Below are 17,596 nucleotides of genomic sequence, written 5' to 3'. Positions count from 1 at the left end.
GCAGGCCATCTGGAACCGTCTGCAGCACCTCAAGGCGCTGAAGGCCCGGCGGCCCCAGGCTCGAGCTCCGCTCCGCGTCGGGATCCTGGGTACGGCCGGGCTGCATGGCCTGAGTCCCACTGGCAGCAGCCCCCTTGGCCTGGGGTGAAAGCAGCTGGATCCTTTGCTGGCAGGATGCATGGCCGAGAGACTTAAGGAAGGGATTCTGCAAAGGGAGAAGCTGGTCGATGTCGTGGCAGGCCCTGATGCCTACCGTGACCTCTCTGTGCTGAAGTTCCTGTTGGTCTAGGGACAACCTCAGTTGCCAGTGGTTCTGACCACTGCCCAGTCCTATGGGTGACAATGAACTTATCCTGTCTGGAAATGGGTAAGGGAGGTTTTATTTTGGGCTGAAAACTTCTCTTTCCATGTTCTCTTGAACCCCAGACAGTCTGCTCTCACTTTTCCTCTATGTCCATGGGTTTTTCATCATGGTTCCCAGCCCACACAGACCTGCCAGTGTGAGGCTGAAGAGCAGCAGCAGTCCTGCCTCTGGCACTGGTACAAGCTGCCCGGGGAATTCCCAGGCTGGTAATGGCACCAGGGAACACAGATGCGTCTGGATTTCCTTGCAGATGGCAAACGAGCAGGTTATGGCACCACAGAACAAAGACGTATTCAGATTTTCTTGCAGATGGCAAATGTGCCTGCACTGCTCAGAGCCCAAAGAGCAAACCCCAGGCTGGTCCCTGTAGCACTTGGTATCCTCACCACATGGCTACAGGGGGTCTTGAGCCATGGCACACGAGAGAGATGTGGAAAGAGCTGGGACAGGATGGGCAACTGCCCACACGTGCTGAGGAGCGTGTGGGGCCAGAGGGACTTCTGACCTGTGGAGCAGGGGGGAGCTATGGACAGTGGAGAGAAGGGTGTTGACCTGCAGTCCTGGGCAAAGGACAGCAGCAGCACAGGACTCCTGCAAGTCCCTGGCCTCCTGGGCTCCTGGTTCCCATGTGACCACTCCCATTCCTTCTCCAGCAGCCTGGGGGAGCCAGCCTTTGCCCGGTGGAGCAGACCCCACACTCCCAGAAGAGGCAGAGCAGCTCAGCAGGAGAAGCCTTTACCTGTCCAAAGGGTTGGGGCCAGCAGGGCAGGATTTCATGTTCCATTCCCTCTGTCACCACTTGCAGGAAGCACTAGCGGGACCGGCACATATGTTGAGCTTTAGATGTGGTTTTGGCTGCTCCTTGCCAAACACAGCAGTGTTTGGTCAGAGTTCGGCTCTTTGAAGGCTTGTTTTTCAGTTCAACTTCAAAATGTGCTCAATGCCTGGGGAAAGACTTCCTGGTTTTGTGTCCCCTCTATGCTATTCCTTATACAGTTTCATTTCTCCTTATGGAAGAGTTCAGCTTCCTCCATGCTCTTCCTGAACATCTTGAATGTTGTTTTGTTACAGCCCTTCAGTGAGATGGGGTTGTCACCATGGCAGGTTTGGGATCTCCTGCTCTAACCTGAGCCAGACCCAGATAAGAACTGATGATGAGTGACAGGAAGGGTCACAATGTAAAGAAGGTTGTGAGGGGGGATTTGGTTTTTGCCTTTCTCCTCTGTTCTTGCATGTTTCTTTCTGGGCAAAAAAACCTCTGGGCACAAGGAGCTCTGCTCACAGGTTGAAAGATCTTGCCTCTGGCAGGCAGGACTTCCCTGGATCCAGCATGAGATCTGCCTGCATCTGCAGCCATAGGTTTGTTGTTCTGGGACAACGAGCACAGGAAATGAAATTGACTGAAATATTTCTTCCTCCGTTACTTTATCTTGCAAGGAGAGCCCAGCCAGCCCAGCTCTCCTGGCTGGGGGGGCACGGGGGTGTTCCCCCCTCACACCTGCCTGGCTGCACCCAGCTCCTGCCCCTGTCTCCAGCCATCATGACAACAGCTGGGACATATCATGCCTCAGCAGTGATGTCTTTGGAGCTTGATCCTGGGGTAATGGATGTCTCTTCCTTTTGGTGGATGCTCTGTGCAGGAGCCCTGTGACAGGGTCTGGAGGTGCAGGGCACCCCACTGAGGTAGTTGCCCTAGTGCAGCTGTCCAGCCCAGGCAGGTGCTCCTTTGCCAGCTCTGCTGGGTGTGGGGGTCCCTGGCATCTGCTCACATGAGGTGAGAAGCTGTGACCTGCCTTCTTTAGCCACAGTTGTGCCCCAAGGCAGTTCTGGGGCCTTTGGCAGGTCTGTGGTGCAGCTCACAGAGTAGCCAGGAGTGCTGTAGGACAGGGACAGAGATGGAGAGCAGCAGGGCTGGGACCCTGCTCCTGGGCAGCCCAGGCTGTTCCCAGGCTGTTTTCTGGGGGCAGGCTGCAGACACGTGGCTCTGTCAGGCTCAGCTGCCACTGCCAAACCCAGCTCTGCTCCACAGAGGATGCCACAGGCAGGGATTGCTGGCAGTGACAGAGAGTTGGAAACAGGGCTGTTGCCTCCCAGTTTCCACTGCTCCTTCCCTGCCTTGGGTGGGAGGTACCAGGTGTGCCTCTGTGCTGGGCCATGTGCCCATGGTGCCAGCAGGACAGTGGAGCAGGGTGGTGGCCAAGCAGGAAGCCCTGGGGACAACCCCTGTTGCTCCTCACACCACCTTTGCCCAAGGTTCCTGCTTTGGCAGGGATATAAAGGTGGTGTGGGCTGGGACAGCCCAGCATAGCCCTGCAGAGTGGGAAGCCAGGATGGGAATGCAGAGCGTGGCTGTGGCTTGTGGGGCACTGACCTTGTGCCTGGCACTCACCACCGCCACCAACCCTGGCTTCGTGGTGAGGATCACCCAGGCAGGCTTGGACTACGGTGGGTTCTGCTTCTGATTTCTCTCCTGACAGCTGTGCTGGTGGCAGAGGTGTGGAGCCAGGTGCCCTGTGAGAAGTGCAGGGTCCTGGGGCAGGATGGAGGATCCTTGGCCATGGGTGCCCATGTGAGGAGCACAGGGACAGGGTGGGGAAATCCTTGGACAGGGGTGCCAAATGCACCATCAGCCAGGGCTTTCCCTGCTGCACCTGCCTGCCCCCCATGCCACAGCTTGATGGAGCCCCTGCAGAGGGGACCAGCCCTGTGGGGTGTCAGGGAGCTGCAGCCAGGCAGTGTGGGAGGCTGGCACAGCAGGAGGGTGCTGGTCCCACAGCACATCCCAGCCGTGAGCCCTGGAGGAGGGAGCTGCAGAGGAGAGAGGAGTTGGGGAGTTTAGGGAGGGGCAGTGACAGAGATGGATGGGCCCCGTGCTGGTTTTATCGAGGCAGGCAGAGCCCGGCTCCAGCAGAGCACAGTTATGGATTGAAATGCACTGTGTGAGAAACACAGAGCATCCCAGTGCCTCAGACCTCTTGCAGATCTCACCCAGCACACTGCCTGGACAGTGAGGACTAGGACACCTCCCTCCTTTCTGCAGCCACCACCTTCCCCTGGGGCTGCAAGCAGGGCTCCAGGCAGCATTGCCTGTGTGCTCTCAGGGCTCTGTGCATGGAGGTTTGCTTTAAATCCAACCTGGGAGGCAGCATCACCTGGATCTCTCCTTTGATCCTTCTGCTGCATGCCCGGTGTGTGCTCCAGCTCCTGTGGCTGGAAGGATGGAGTGGTGGAATGGTGGAGTGACGCTGTCCCTGTGTCCCTGCAGCCCAACAGCAGGGGATTGCAATCCTGGAGAAGGAGCTGGCCCAGCTGAAGCTGCCAGACTTCTCGGGTAAATCAGGGAAGGTGCGCTATTCATTCTCCAGGTAAGCCTTGTGGGCCCTGCCAGTGCCTTAGAGGAACTCACTGCCCCCCAACACAGTTGAGGGGCAGGAGGATTGGGGAGGCTGGGGGGCTCCCGTAGGAGTGAGGACCGTCCTGTCCCCACCACAGCTCCCTGAGCTCTTGGCCCTGTCCTTGGGGCATGTTCCTGTTTTACTCCTTTCCCAAGGGGAAAAATGGAACTGGGTTCACAGCACTCTGGGCATGGGTGGACTGTGTGCAATCACAGCCTGGGTAGTGGAGGTGACCTTGCCTGTGGGACCGGGACACACGTTCCTATGTGAAGCAGGAGCCCAGTCCCTGTGGAAATGCCAGCTCCCTGCTGCCCAGGTGCCTCTCTGCTCCTGCAGGGCAGCATTTGGAGCTGCCTTGGGTGGCTGCAAGGGCCACATTCCCAAAGGTGCCGCTCTGCACTGTGTGTCCCTGCCTGGCCTAGCTTTGGAGCAGCAGCACTGCAGCTGGAAATGCTGCCAGTGCAGTGACTCCATCCTGCTCACCCTTCTTCCCTCTCTGATTGTCTCCCTCCCTCCCTGCCTCCCTCCCCTTGTGCTTGGGAGTGTGGAACCACTATAACATGACTTTTCTTTTTATTTGTGTATTTTTAGGCTGCGCATTCCTACTTTCCGCTTGCCACACTCCCGGATTACCCCGATCCCCAACGTGGGCCTGCAGGTCTCCATCTCCAACGCCTTTGCTGAGCTGAATGGCGATTGGCGGGTGAAGTTTCTCTTTATGTGAGTGGCCAGCTCTTCCTCTCCCTATTCAGGCACCCACTCTGTGTCTCCCACTCTGGAACTGGACAGGTTTTTTCTCCTCTCCCTCTCCCTCTCCCTTGTGTTTTGGGCAGCTGTCACTTTGCTCCCCCAGATATGATGGATAAAAGAGGGTGGGAGGCAGAAACAAAGCATGTGAAAGGAGAGCTATACATGGACATTCTGGTCTGTCTTCCACCACCCCTATGGGCTCTCACTCCCCTCTATTTAAAGGTTATCTGTCCTGGTTTATGTGCCAGTGAAATTTGGTTCCCCTGAATTTAAACACTTTCCCAGTCTCCTCTGGATGCACCACACAAGGGGGCGACTGATCCAGATTGATGCATCCTCAAGTAGATTTGAGGTCTCTTCACCAGGCCTTGGCAATGACAAACATCTCTTTCTTATCCCCCTTCTCCCTGCAGCAAGGGACATGGATCTTTTAACGTGAAGGTACAAAATGTCAACATGAAAATCATCCTGAGGCTGGGCAGTGACACCACTGGGAGGCCCACCATCAGCACTTCGGACTGCAGTGCCACCATTTCCAACGTCCGGGTGCGCTTTTCCGGCAAGCTTGCGTATGTGACTTTACTGAAAGGTCTGGAAAGGCTGTGTGTTAGCCCACCTGCCATGGGAATGTGGCCTTGTTTAGAGGCGTAGCTTGCTGGCAAATCTGAGGTTGCCTGGTCTTAAATATGGCCTGAATTTCCCCTGCTGTGGCTGCACATTTGAGGGGGTGGGTGGGGTTTACCAGTGAGTCTGTTTTCAAATGTAAACCCTGGGACAAAGCCAGATGCCACATTGGTGTGGGAGTGATGTTCCCAGGGTCTTGCTTGAGAATGATGTTCTCTATTGTCTCCCTTTCCTGGGCACATCCTTCTGCAGTATGGATCTGAGCTAGGCAGGGCTTCTCTCTGTGTTTCTCTGCAGGTGGCTTTACAATCTGTTCCACCGCATTATTGAGAGGAAGTTGCGAAAGACTTTAGAGGGCAAGGTATGTGAGCAGTGGAGGGTTGGGTCCTGTGTTTTCTGGTTGTGTTTGGCCCCCACTTGTAGGTAATGTCCTCGAAGGCTCAGAAGTAGGGATGTAACTAGAGCCAGAGCGCGCCGCTGTGGGTGGGTTCATCCTCTCTGTTGCTCTTTCTTGGCCACGCCCTGGCTGCTCAGCACTGTTCATTCCTGCATGGGCCACATGAGATTCCCCTTCCAAGGGTCTCCCCAGAGCTGAACTGTGCCGAGGGGAAATTGTTGCAAGCAGATGCTTGTAGGTATAAACCCTGCTTGTGTCTTGGACACTTAATGTGCTTCCTGATGAATGGAGGCAATCATCACAGTGCTCATTACTTAAGCAGTTTTTGTCATGGAGCTGGGAGTGTGGCTGTGATCCGGCTGGCCCTGCTCAGCCCTGTAGCCTTTCTGCCCCACAGGTTTGTGACAATGTGGCCCGGTCTGTACAAAACGAGCTCCAGAAGCAGGTCCGGACGCTGCCAGGTACTGGGGGGCTTTAAGTGGGCTTAGAAGCAGCTCTTACTATCTATTCCCAGCCATGAGGAATGTTTTACTTTGTGTCCCTGGGAGCTGAGAGCTGGGGAGCAAGTTCTCAGCAGAGAGAAATCACTGTGTGTCCTGTCTGGCTGTGGGAATTCCTTCAGAATGCCCACCGACTGTCAGGAGCTTTGATTAGCTGGGGGACCGTGGTCACTCCTCAGGTCCAAGAGATGGCTGTGAAAAAGTCAGGGGGAAAGTGGGGATTTTTGCTTCCTAGCAGAAGTGAGCAGAGGAGCAGTTGGTAGTGAGTTGATGCACAAGGAAGCCCAGTCATGGCACTGCCCAGATGCCAGTAGAGACCATCTGCTTCCAGATTTCCTGACCATCTCCTTACTCATCTCTCTTCCTTGTGTTTGCAGTCACAGCCAGGATAGATGACAAGATTGGGATTGATTATTCCTTGGTGGCACCCCCAAGAGCTACAACCAAGTCCCTGGATGCAGACCTGAAGGTGAGAAGCAGCCCTGGGAACCCTTGATTTGGCCAGTGCCGTTGCCAAAGGCAGGTGACAGCCAAGGTTTTGGTACCTGCTGCAAATGCTGTTGGCCAGTGTGAGTCAGCAGGTGAGCCCCACTGCTTTTTGCAGCCCTTCTCCACGTCTCTCCCTCCTCCCAGGGTGAATTCTACTCCCTGGCCCACCGCTCCCCCGTGCCCTTCTCACCGCTGCCACTGGCCTTCCCCTCGGATCACGAGCGCATGGTTTACTTTGGAGCCTCCAGCTACTTCTTCAACACAGCCGGCATTGCCTACCACGAGGCTGGGGCACTGGTCTTTGAAATCACACAGGCCATGGTGAGTGGCACGAGTGGCACAGGGCAGGGAAAGAGGTTCCATTTGCTGAGGAGCTCTGGGAGCAGCCAGCAATCCTGGAGAAGCCCCAGTGAGAGAGCTGGGGGCTGTGGGATGAGACTGTCAGATATGGCAGCATGTGGGGATGCCATGGGCTCCTCTGTGCCCCATTGCCCCAGTGTGACAATCCTCTCCCTGCAGATCCCAAAGGAAGCGGGATTCAGCTTGGACACCTCTCTTTTCTCAGCCTTCATTCCCCAGGTGAGCAGTCTGGCCCTGCCTGCCCAGAGCTCCTGCACACACAGGCTTTGCTCTGTGACAGGTGTTCTCCCCTCAGAACTGGGGGCTTGTGCCATCATTCCCATCCTCTCCCATCTCCCACACAGCTGGAGGAGAAGTATCCAAACATGCCAATGAAGTTCAGGGTGTCCACTCCCACTGCTCCATTCCTGACTGTTGGAGAAGGAGGAATCTCATTCCAGCCCATTGTGGATGTCCAGGCTTATGCCATCTTTCCCAACTCCAGCCTGGCTCCTCTCTTCCTCCTCAGCCTGGTGAGTTCAGACACGGCCTGTGGTGCTGGGGCAGAAGGGATTTTGAGCTGTGCCCTGTCCTGTTGCCCAGATCGTGCCAGGGGAGCTGCCAGGTGCTGTCCAGGCACAGTGAGGATGTCCCCAAGTGAACAATGCCTGAGCTGACAAATGCCAGGTTTAATGCTGGATGCAGACACGCCCCTGGATGGGCAGTGGTGTGTTTCAGCTGGTCAGAGCCTTTCCCCTGGTGTCTGCTTTGGGCTGAGGTGGGGTGAGCACTGCCAGAGCTCTGTGCTCTCTCCCCAGACAGGGAACGTGTCCGCTGTCATCAACGTGAGATCCGGCCGCATAGTTGGGAGCCTGGATGTGGGCAGGTACAGAGGGCAGCAGCCACTGCCTGGGCAGGGGGTGGCTGGGGGTCTTTCTGTTTTGGGTGCCCAGGGCCAGAGAGGGGATGGGAAGGTGCCTGGGATGTGGCCTTGCTGTGCAGGGAAGGAATGAGCTGGGGCTGGAGGGAGTGGGATCTGCATGGCCATGGGTGGGTGGAATCGCTCCCTCCCTGGGCACATCCTCCACAGCACCACTTCTGTCCCTGTGCAGGATCAGGCTCTCTCTGAAGGATTCAGCTGTTGGCACTTTCCAGGTAAGCTCTCCTTGACCACAAGCAGAGCCCCCAGCATGGAGCTGGCAGCCTGCTGGGGGCAAGGACAGAGAGTCATTCCCCACTGCCTCCCAACATGGGACCCCACACTGACCCTGCAGCCACCTCCTGCCTCAGCCTGCAAGGCTGGGAAGGGATGTGGAGCCTGATCCATTGCTGCTCTCACCCCAAACATTTCCCACACTGCCACTGGGAACAGACAAAGCTGCTGGTCTCTGGCAAAGTGTGTGCCCATTCCACTCTTCATTTCCTTTTTCTAATTATCCTGAAGTACCTGCATGTCTCCTGTCCTGCAGGCTAAAGCTTTTCCTCCCTCTCTCCCCATTCCCCAGGTACAATTTGTGCAGTCCATAATGAACTACTTGACTTCCAGTGTCCTCCTGCCACATCTTAATGGTGAGAACCTACTGAGGGGAATGGGGTTGCTGGAGCAGCCTCCACTCAGGTTGCTCCATCCAAGGGGTCCCAGCTCACTAATTAAATCCTCCTTGCCAAGGCTGATGCAGGGCAAAGCGTGTGCAGGAGGCGGCAGTGAAGCAGAGGGAGCCTCTTGCTGCTCTGACAGGCTCCCAGCAGCAAACGTAATGGAAAATATGAGCCCTGTGCAGATCCTAATGCTTTCCAGACCCTCTCCCCGAATCCCTGCATCTCCTGCCTCGCCAGCAGCTCACACCAGAGTGGGGCTGGTGGCAGCAGTGGCCAAGGGGGCTGTCCTGGCACAACAGGCAGCCCTTCTGTGGAGCTTGGCGGGAGTTTCCTCTGCCTGCCCCAGGAGCAGTGGAGGAGAGGAAAGGGCTGGGAGAAGGAGGTGGCCACTTTCTCTGAGTGCTCTGTGCTCTCTTGACTCCCATTGCCATCCCAATGCAGACACATGTGTTGTCTTTTCCAGCCCGCTTAGATGAGGGTTTCCGTCTGCCGATGCCAGACAGGATTCAGCTCTCCAATATCCTTGTGAGGTTCCACCAGGTGAGTGAGAGGGAGCAGCTGGCTCCAGCTGGGGCCCATCCTGCTGCCTACAAAGCCCTGCTGACCAGCACAGCCTCCCAATCCAGTTCCCTCAGCTGTGCCATGATGTGATGGACGGGAGCTCTCAGCAGCAAACCAGATCTCTGCTTTACTGGGCTTCATTTTGGGTGTCTGGGATGGCACCACATCATTCTCCAGTTCTTAAGCCTGGGGTCTGAGTTTCCAATGCTGCTTTTTATAGCAGTGTCAGCCCCAAATCCCCGCTCTCCCTGACTGGCAATGCCTTCATGGATGTTGTGATGCCTGGTGGGAGGCAGCCCCTGCCTGCTTAGCTGTAAGGAGCTGTAGTAGGTGCAGGGGAGCAGAGAGACCCCCTGTTGTGGGGGGCCTTGGGGAAACCCCAAAGCAGGGTCACAATGGGGCTGCTGAAAAGCTGTAGTGAGGTGTGGCTGTGAAATGCCTCCAGAGTCTGTCGCGGGGGAAAAACTGCCACAGGGGTTGGCAGAGCCACATATCATCCATTCTGCCTTCAGGGATGTGCTGGGTGCTGGGCAGTGCAGCTGCCAGGGCCCGTAGCAGCCCAGCACTTTCTCTCTTTCTGCCAGAATTTCCTGCTGCTTGGAGCAGACGTTCGCTTCCAGCCCCGGGGATGAAGATGTGGTGATGAGAGCCCTTCAGCACTAAATCTGCTCCATTCACCACTTTGCCATTCCCTGCCTGAGCCGGAGACCACCAGTCCTGCCACTGTCCTGCACTGCTGCCTGGGCCTGCACCCTCCATCCTCCTGCTGGGGCCTCACCTGGTGCTACCATGAGCTGGGGGTCCCGTGCCCTGGGCCACCCCCTCCCCTCCTCCCTCTGAGCAGCAATAAAGGCGTTGGTGCTGGGGCTCTGCTCTTGGTGTCACTGTCTGCACCTCGGGCCACACAGGACCAGATGGGAGCTGGAGCTGGATCAGGGCCACTTTGTTGGGCTGTTTCCATGGCCATGGTGACGCACCATGGAACACCTGTGTCCTCCTGTCCTGTGCCTTCACTCCAGCCTTGGAGCAGTGTGCTTGGAAAAAACACAGTGGCTTAAGGAGGAAATTCTGCACAGGAAGAAGCTGGTCGATGTTGTGGCAGGCCCTGATGCCTATCTGATGCCAGACCTCTCTGTGCTGAAGTTCCTGTAGGTATAGGGACAACCTCAGCTGTCACTGGTCCTGACCACAGCCCACTCTTATGGGTGACAATGAACTTGTCCTGTCTGGAAATGGGTAAGGGAGGTTTTATTTTGTCCTGCAACTTCTCTGTCTGCGTTCTCTCCAAACTCAGGCAGGCTGCTCTCACTTTTCTTCCTGTGTCCACGGGTTTTCCATCATGGTTCCTGGCCCACATACACCTGCCAGTGTGAGGCTGGAGAGCAGCAGCAGTCCTGCCTCTGGCACTGGTACAAGCTGCCCGGGGAATTCCCAGGCTGGCAGTGACAGAGAGTTGGAAACAGGGCTGTTGCCTCCCAGTTTCCACTGCTCCTTCCCTGCCTTCAGAGAGAGGCACCAGGTGTGCCTCTGTGCTGGGCCATGTGCCCATGGTGCCAGGAGCACAGTGGAGCAGGGTGGTGGCCAAGCAGGAAATCCCAGAGAGGCCCCCGTGGCTCCTCACACCACCTTTGCCCAAGGTTCCTGCTTTGGCAGGGATATAAAGGTGGTGTGGGCTGGGACAGCCCTGCACAACGTGGCACTGTGGAAAGCCAGGATGGGAATGCAAAGCGTGGCTGTGGCTTGTGGGGCACTGACCTTGTGCCTGGCACTCACCACCGCCACCAACCCTGGCTTCGTGGTGAGGATCACCCAGGCAGGCTTGGACTATGGTGGGTTCTGCTTCTGATTTCTCTCCTGACAGCTGTGCTGGTGGCAGAGGTGTGGAGCCAGGTGCCATGTGAGAAGTGCAGGGTCCTGGGGCAGGATGGAGGATCCTTGGCCATGGGTGCCCATGTGAGGAGCACAGGGACAGGGTGGGGAAATCCTTGGACAGGGGTGCCAAATGCACCATCAGCCAGGGCTTCCTCTGCTGCACCTGCCTGCCCCCCATGCCACAGCTTGATGGAGCCCCTGCAGAGGGGACCAGCCCTGTGGGGTGTCAGGGAGCTGCAGCCAGGCAGTGTGGGAGGCTGGCACAGCAGGAGGGTGCTGGTCCCACAGCACATCCCAGCCGTGAGCCCTGGAGGAGGGAGCTGCAGAGCAGAGAGGAGTTGGGGAGTTTAGGGAGGGGCAGTGACAGAGATGGATGGGCCCCGTGCAGGTTTTATCGAGGCAGGCAGAGCCCGGCTCCAGCAGAGCACAGTTATGGATTGAAATGACTGTGTGAGAAACACAGAGCATCCCAGTGCCTCAGACCTCTTGCAGATCTCACCCAGCACACTGCCTGGACAGTGAGGACTAGGACACCTCCCTCCTTTCTGCCGCCACCACCTTCCCCTGGGGCTGCAAGCAGGGCTCCAGGCAGCATTGCCTGTGTGCTCTCAGGGCTCTGTGCATGGAGGTTTGCTTTAAAGCCAGCCTGGGAGGCAGCATCACCTGGATCTCCTTTGATCCTTCTGCTGCATGCCCGGTGTGTGCTCCAGCTCCTGTGGCTGGAAGGATGGAGTGGTGGAATGGTGGAGTGACGCTGTCCCTGTGTCCCTGCAGCCCAACAGCAGGGGATTGCGATCCTGGAGAAGGAGCTGGCCCAGCTGAAGCTGCCAAACATCTCGGGTAAATCGGGGGAGTTGCACTATTCGCTCTCCAGGTAAGCCTTGAAAGCCTCGCCAGTGGCCTGGAGCCACCCACTGCCTTCCTTACCCTGGCAATGGACTGAAGGTTTGGGTGATGGTGGAGAGCATCTAGAGCAGTGAGGACCATCCTGTCCCCTCCAGACCTCACTGAGATGTGGGCCTTGTCCTTGGTTCCTGTTTTACTCCTTTCCCAAGGGGAAAAATGGAACTGGGTTCACAGCACTCTGGGCATGGGTGGACTGTGTGCAATCACAGCCTGGGTAGTGGAGGTGACCTTGCCTGTGGGACCAGGACACACGTTCCTATGTGAAGCAGGAGCCCAGTCCCTGTGGAAATGCCAGCTCCCTGCTGCCCAGGTGCCTCTCTGCTCCTGCAGGGCAGCATTTGGAGCTGCCTTGGGTGGCTGCAAGGGCCACATTCCCAAAGGTGCCGCTCTGCACTGTGTGTCCCTGCCTGGCCTAGCTTTGGAGCAGCAGCACTGCAGCTGGAAATGCTGCCAGTGCAGTGACTCCATCCTGCTCACCCTTCTTCCCTCTCTGACTGTCTCCCTTCCTCCCTCCGTCGCCTTGTGCTTGGGAGTGTGGAACCACTATAACATGACTTTTTATTTGTATATTTTTAGGCTGCACATTCCCACTTTCTGCTTGCCACACTCCCGGATTACCCCGATCCCCAACGTGGGCCTGCAGGTCTCCATCTCCAATGCCTCTGTTGAGCTGAATGGGGACTGCTGGGTGAAGTTTCTCTTTATGTGAGTGGCCAGCTCTTCTTCTCCCTGTTCAGGCACCCACTCTGTGTCTCCCACTCTTGAATTGGACAGGTTTTTTCTCCTCTACCTTGTGTTTTGGGCAGCTGTCACTTTACTCCCCTAGATAAAACAGTGTGGGAGGCAGGAACAAGCCATTTGAAAGGAGAGCTATACATGGGCCCTCAGGTCTCTTCCACCACCCCTACTTGCTCTCATTCCCTCTGTTTAAAGGCTATCTGTCCTGGTTTATGTGCCAGTGAAATTTGGTTCCCCTGAATTTAAACACTTTCCCAATCTTCTCTGGATGCATCATACAAGGGGGAGACTGATCCAGATTGATGCATCCTCAAGTAGATTTGAGGTCTCTTCACCAGAGCTTGGCATTTACAAACTTCCCTTTCTTATCCCCCTTCTCCCTGCAGCAAGGGACCTGGATCTTTTGACCTGAAGTTAGAAAATATCTCAATCAAATTCATCCTGGGGCTGGGCAGTGACACCGCTGGGAAGCCCACCATCAGCACCTCAGACTGCAGTGCCCGCGCCTCCAAAGTTGGGTTGCACTTTTCAGGCAAGCTTGCGTATGTGACTTCACTGGAAGGTCTGGAAACGCTGTGTGTTAGCCCATATGGGAATGCCATGGGAGTGTTGTTCTGCCATTGGAATGGGGCCCTCCTGTGAGGAGTACGTTGTTGGCAAATCTGAGGTTGCCTGGTCTTAAATATGGCCTGAATTTCCCCTGCTGTGGCTGCACATTTGAGGGGGTGGGTGGGGTTTACCAGTGAGTCTGTTTTCAAATGTAAACCCTGGGACAAAGCCAGATGCCAATTTAGTGTGGGAATGATGTTCCCAGGGTCTTGCTTGAGAATGATGTTCTCTATCGTCTCCCTTTCCTGGGCACATCCTTCTGCAGTATGGATCTGAGCTAGACAGGGCTTCTCTCTGTGTTTCTCTGCAGGTGGTTTTACAACATATTCAAGAAGGGTAATAAGTCCCTGTTGCAGAAGCATTTAGAGACCATGGTATGCAAACATTGAACAGCAGGGCCCTGAGATTCCTGGTTGTCTTTAGTCCTCGCTTCTAGTCAATGTCCTTAAAGGATCAAGTATATGGATAGAAATATAGCCAGAGCACGCCGCTGTGGGTGGGTTCATCCTCTCTGTTGCTCTTTCTCGGCCACGCCCTGGCTGCTCAGCACTGTTCATTCCAGCATGGGCCACGTGAGATTCCTTCCAAGGGTCTCCCCAGAGCTGAACTGTGCTGAGGGGAATTGCTGCTAGCAGATGCTTGTAGGGATAAACCCTGCTTGTGTCTTGGACACTTAATGTGCTTCCTGATGAATGGAGGCAATCATCACAGTGCTCATTTACTTAAGCAAGCTTTGTCATGGAGCTGGGAGTGTGGCTGTGACCTGGCTGCCCCTGCTCAGCCCTGTGGCCTTTCTGTCCCACAGGTGTGTGACAATGTGGCCAAGTCTGTGCACAATGAGCTCCAGACGTACATTCAGACACTGCCAGGTACTGGGGGGCTGTGTGTGGATTTAGGAGCAGTTCTTCCTGGCATTTCCCAGCCATGAGGAATGTTTTACTTTGCATCTGCTCCCCATGTCGTGGTGTTAAGGCACCCAAGCTGGGAGCTGAGGAGCAACTTCTCATATGATACAAATCATTGGGTGTCCTGTCTGGCTGTGGGAATTCCTTCAGGATTTGTGACCATGGGCTGCTGGGGGCGTGGGGTACTTTAACTGGCAATGATGGCCATTCCTCAGATCCAAGAGATGGCTGAGAAAAGTCAGGGTAAAAGTGGGAGTTTTTGCTTCCTAGCAGAAGTGAGCAGAGGAGCAGTTGGTAGTGAGCTAAAGCACGAGGAACCCAATCATGGCACTGCCCAGATGCCAGTAGGGGCCACCTGCTCTCAACCATGTCATTCATACTCACCTCTCTTCCTTGTGTTTGCAGTCACAGTCAGGATAGATGACAAGATTGGGATAAATTACACCTTGGTGGCACCCCCAAGAGCTACCGCCCAGTCCCTGGATGCAGACCTGAAGGTGAGAGGCAGCCCTGGGAACCCTTGATTTGGCCAGTGCTGTTGCCAAAGGCAGGTGACAGCCAAGGTTTTGGTACCTGCTGCAAATGCTGTTGGCCAGTGTGAGTCAGCAGGTGAGCCCCACTGCTATTTGCAGCCCTTCTCCACGTCTCTCCCTCCTCCCAGGGTGAATTCTACTCCCTGGCCCACCGCTCCCCCGTGCCCTTCTCACCGCTGCCACTGGCCTTCCCCTCGGATCACGAGCGCATGGTTTACTTTGGAGCCTCCAGCTACTTCTTCAACACAGCCGGCATTGCCTACCACGAGGCTGGGGCACTGGTCTTTGAAATCACACAGGCCATGGTGAGTGGCACGAGTGGCACAGGGCAGGGAAAGAGGTTCCATTTGCTGAGGAGCTCTGGGAGCAGCCAGCAATCCTGGAGAAGCCCCAGTGAGAGAGCTGGGGGCTGTGGGATGAGACTGTCAGATATGGCAGCATGTGGGGATGCCATGGGCTCCTCTGTGCCCCATTGCCCCAGTGTGACAATCCTCTCCCTGCAGATCCCAAAGGAAGCGGGATTCAGCTTGGACACCTCTCTTTTCTCAGCCTTCATTCCCCAGGTGAGCAGTCTGGCCCTGCCTGCCCAGAGCTCCTGCACACACAGGCTTTGCTCTGTGACAGGTGTTCTCCCCTCAGAACTGGGGGCTTGTGCCATCATTCCCATCCTCTCCCATCTCCCACACAGCTGGAGGAGAAGTATCCAAACATGCCAATGAAGTTCAGGGTGTCCACTCCCACTGCTCCATTCCTGACTGTTGGAGAAGGAGGAATCTCATTCCAGCCCATTGTGGATGTCCAGGCTTATGCCATCTTTCCCAACTCCAGCCTGGCTCCTCTCTTCCTCCTCAGCCTGGTGAGTTCAGACACGGCCTGTGGTGCTGGGGCAGAAGGGATTTTGAGCTGTGCCCTGTCCTGTTGCCCAGATCGTGCCAGGGGAGCTGCCAGGTGCTGTCCAGGCACAGTGAGGATGTCCCCAAGTGAACAATGCCTGAGCTGACAAATGTCAGGTTTAATGCTGGATGCAGACACGCCCCTGGATGGGCAGTGGTGTGTTTCAGCTGGTCAGAGCCTTTCCCCTGGTGTCTGCTTTGGGCTGAGGTGGGGTGAGCACTGCCAGAGCTCTGTGCTCTCTCCCCAGACAGGGAACGTGTCCGCTGTCATCAACGTGAGATCCGGCCGCATAGTTGGGAGCCTGGATGTGGGCAGGTACAGAGGGCAGCAGCCACTGCCTGGGCAGGGGGTGGCTGGGGGTCTTTCTGTTTTGGGTGCCCAGGGCCAGAGAGGGGATGGGAAGGTGCCTGGGATGTGGCCTTGCTGTGCAGGGAAGGAATGAGCTGGGGCTGGAGGGAGTGGGATCTGCATGGCCATGGGTGGGTGGAATCGCTCCCTCCCTGGGCACATCCTCCACAGCACCACTTCTGTCCCTGTGCAGGATCAGGCTCTCTCTGAAGGATTCAGCTGTTGGCACTTTCCAGGTAAGCTCTCCTTGACCACAAGCAGAGCCCCCAGCATGGAGCGGGCAGCCTGCTGGGGGCAAGGACAGAGAGTCATTCCCCACTGCCTCCCAACATGGGACCCCACACTGACCCTGCAGCCACCTCCTGCCTCAGCCTGCAAGGCTGGGAAGGGATGTGGAGCCTGATCCATTGCTGCTCTCACCCCAAACATTTCCCACACTGCCACTGGGAACAGACAAAGCTGCTGGTCTCTGGCAAAGTGTGTGCCCATTCCACTCTTCATTTCCTTTTTCTAATTATCCTGAAGTACCTGCATGTCTCCTGTCCTGCAGGCTAAAGCTTTTCCTCCCTCTCTCCCCACTCCCCAGGTACATTTTGTGCAGTCCATAATGAACTACTTGACTTCCAGTGTCCTCCTGCCACATCTTAATGGTGAGAACCTACTGAGGGGAATGGGGTTGCTGGAGCACCCTCCACTCAGGTTGCTCCATCCAAGGGGTCCCAGCTCACTAATTAAATCCTCCTTGCCAAGGCTGATGCAGGGCAAAGTGCGTGCAGGAGGCGGCAGTGAAGCAGAGGGAGCCTCTTGCTGCTCTGACAGGCTCCCAGCAGCAAACGTAATGGAAAATATGAGCCCTGTGCAGATCCTAATGCTTTCCAGACCCTCTCCCCGAATCCCTGCATCTCCTGCCTCGCCAGCAGCTCAGACCAGAGTGGGGCTGGTGGCAGCAGTGGCCAAGGGGGCTGTCCTGGCACAACAGGCAGCCCTTCTGTGGAGTTTGGCAGGAGTTTCCTCTGCCTGCCCCAGGAGCAGTGGAGGAGAGGAAAGGGCTGGGGGAAGGAGGGGGCCACTTTCTCTGAGTGCTCTGTGCTCCCTTGACTCCCATTGCCATCCCAATGCAGACACATGTGTTGTCTTTTCCAGCCCGCTTAGATGAGGGTTTCCCTCTGCCACTTCTGGACAGGATTCAGCTCTCCAATATCCTTGTGAGGTTCCAGCAGGTGAGTGAGAGGGAGCAGCTGGCTCCAGCTGGGGCCCATCCTGCTGCCTACAAAGCCCTGCTGACCAGCACAGCCTCCCAATCCAGTTCCCCCAGCTGCGCTGGAAAGTGATGAATGGGAGGGTGCTCTTCACTGAGATCCCAATGGCCCAGCAGCAAACCAGAGCACATGTCCCAGTCCATTCTGCCTTCAGGGATGTGCTGGGTGCTGGGCAGTGCAGCTGCCAGGGCCCGTAGCAGCCCAGCACTTTCTCTCTTTCTGCCAGAATTTCCTGCTGCTTGGAGCAGACGTTCGCTTCCAGCCCCGGGGATGAAGATGTGGTGATGAGAGCCCTTCAGCACTAAATCTGCTCCATTCACCACTTTGCCCTTCCCTGCCTGAGCTGAAGACCACCAGTCCTGCCACTGTCCTGCACTGCTGCCTGGGCCTGCACCCTCCATCCTCCTGCTGGGGCCTCACCTGGTGCTACCATGAGCTGGGGGTCCCGTGCCCTGGGCCACCCCCTCCCCTCCTCCCTCTGAGCAGCAATAAAGGCGTTGGTGCTGGGGCTCTG

At 56.4% G+C, this 17,596-nt stretch overlaps 2 protein-coding genes across 2 annotated transcripts; both read left to right on the top strand.

Annotated features, from left to right (window-relative positions):
- The first annotated feature begins 2,694 nt into the window (after positions 1 to 2,694).
- LOC128936042 (bactericidal permeability-increasing protein-like) lies at positions 2,695 to 9,667 on the top strand. The gene is made up of 15 exons (XM_054274716.1): positions 2,695 to 2,809; positions 3,630 to 3,729; positions 4,351 to 4,479; positions 4,923 to 5,078; positions 5,431 to 5,494; positions 5,928 to 5,991; positions 6,408 to 6,499; positions 6,664 to 6,840; positions 7,039 to 7,098; positions 7,224 to 7,391; positions 7,677 to 7,744; positions 7,971 to 8,013; positions 8,364 to 8,427; positions 8,921 to 8,997; positions 9,603 to 9,667. The coding sequence occupies exons 1-15, from the start codon at positions 2,695 to 2,697 to the stop codon at positions 9,648 to 9,650; spliced, it is 1,425 nt and encodes a 474-aa protein (XP_054130691.1). The 3' UTR covers positions 9,651 to 9,667.
- A 1,065-nt stretch (positions 9,668 to 10,732) lies between these two features.
- Positions 10,733 to 17,555, top strand: LOC128936054 (bactericidal permeability-increasing protein-like). Its single transcript, XM_054274734.1, has 15 exons — positions 10,733 to 10,847; positions 11,665 to 11,764; positions 12,373 to 12,501; positions 12,921 to 13,076; positions 13,454 to 13,517; positions 13,949 to 14,012; positions 14,454 to 14,545; positions 14,710 to 14,886; positions 15,085 to 15,144; positions 15,270 to 15,437; positions 15,723 to 15,790; positions 16,017 to 16,059; positions 16,410 to 16,473; positions 16,967 to 17,043; positions 17,309 to 17,555. The coding sequence occupies exons 1-15, from the start codon at positions 10,733 to 10,735 to the stop codon at positions 17,354 to 17,356; spliced, it is 1,425 nt and encodes a 474-aa protein (XP_054130709.1). The 3' UTR covers positions 17,357 to 17,555.
- Positions 17,556 to 17,596: the final 41 nt, after the last annotated feature.

The sequence above is a fragment of the Melozone crissalis genome, unplaced genomic scaffold (assembly GCF_028551555.1).
Source record: "Melozone crissalis strain CALT ecotype California unplaced genomic scaffold, PUWL_Pcris_2 ptg000017l_1, whole genome shotgun sequence".
Lineage (NCBI taxonomy): Eukaryota > Metazoa > Chordata > Aves > Passeriformes > Passerellidae > Melozone > Melozone crissalis.
The sequence above is the reverse complement of the archived record's forward strand: the minus strand, read 5'-3'. Positions and strand labels throughout refer to the sequence as shown.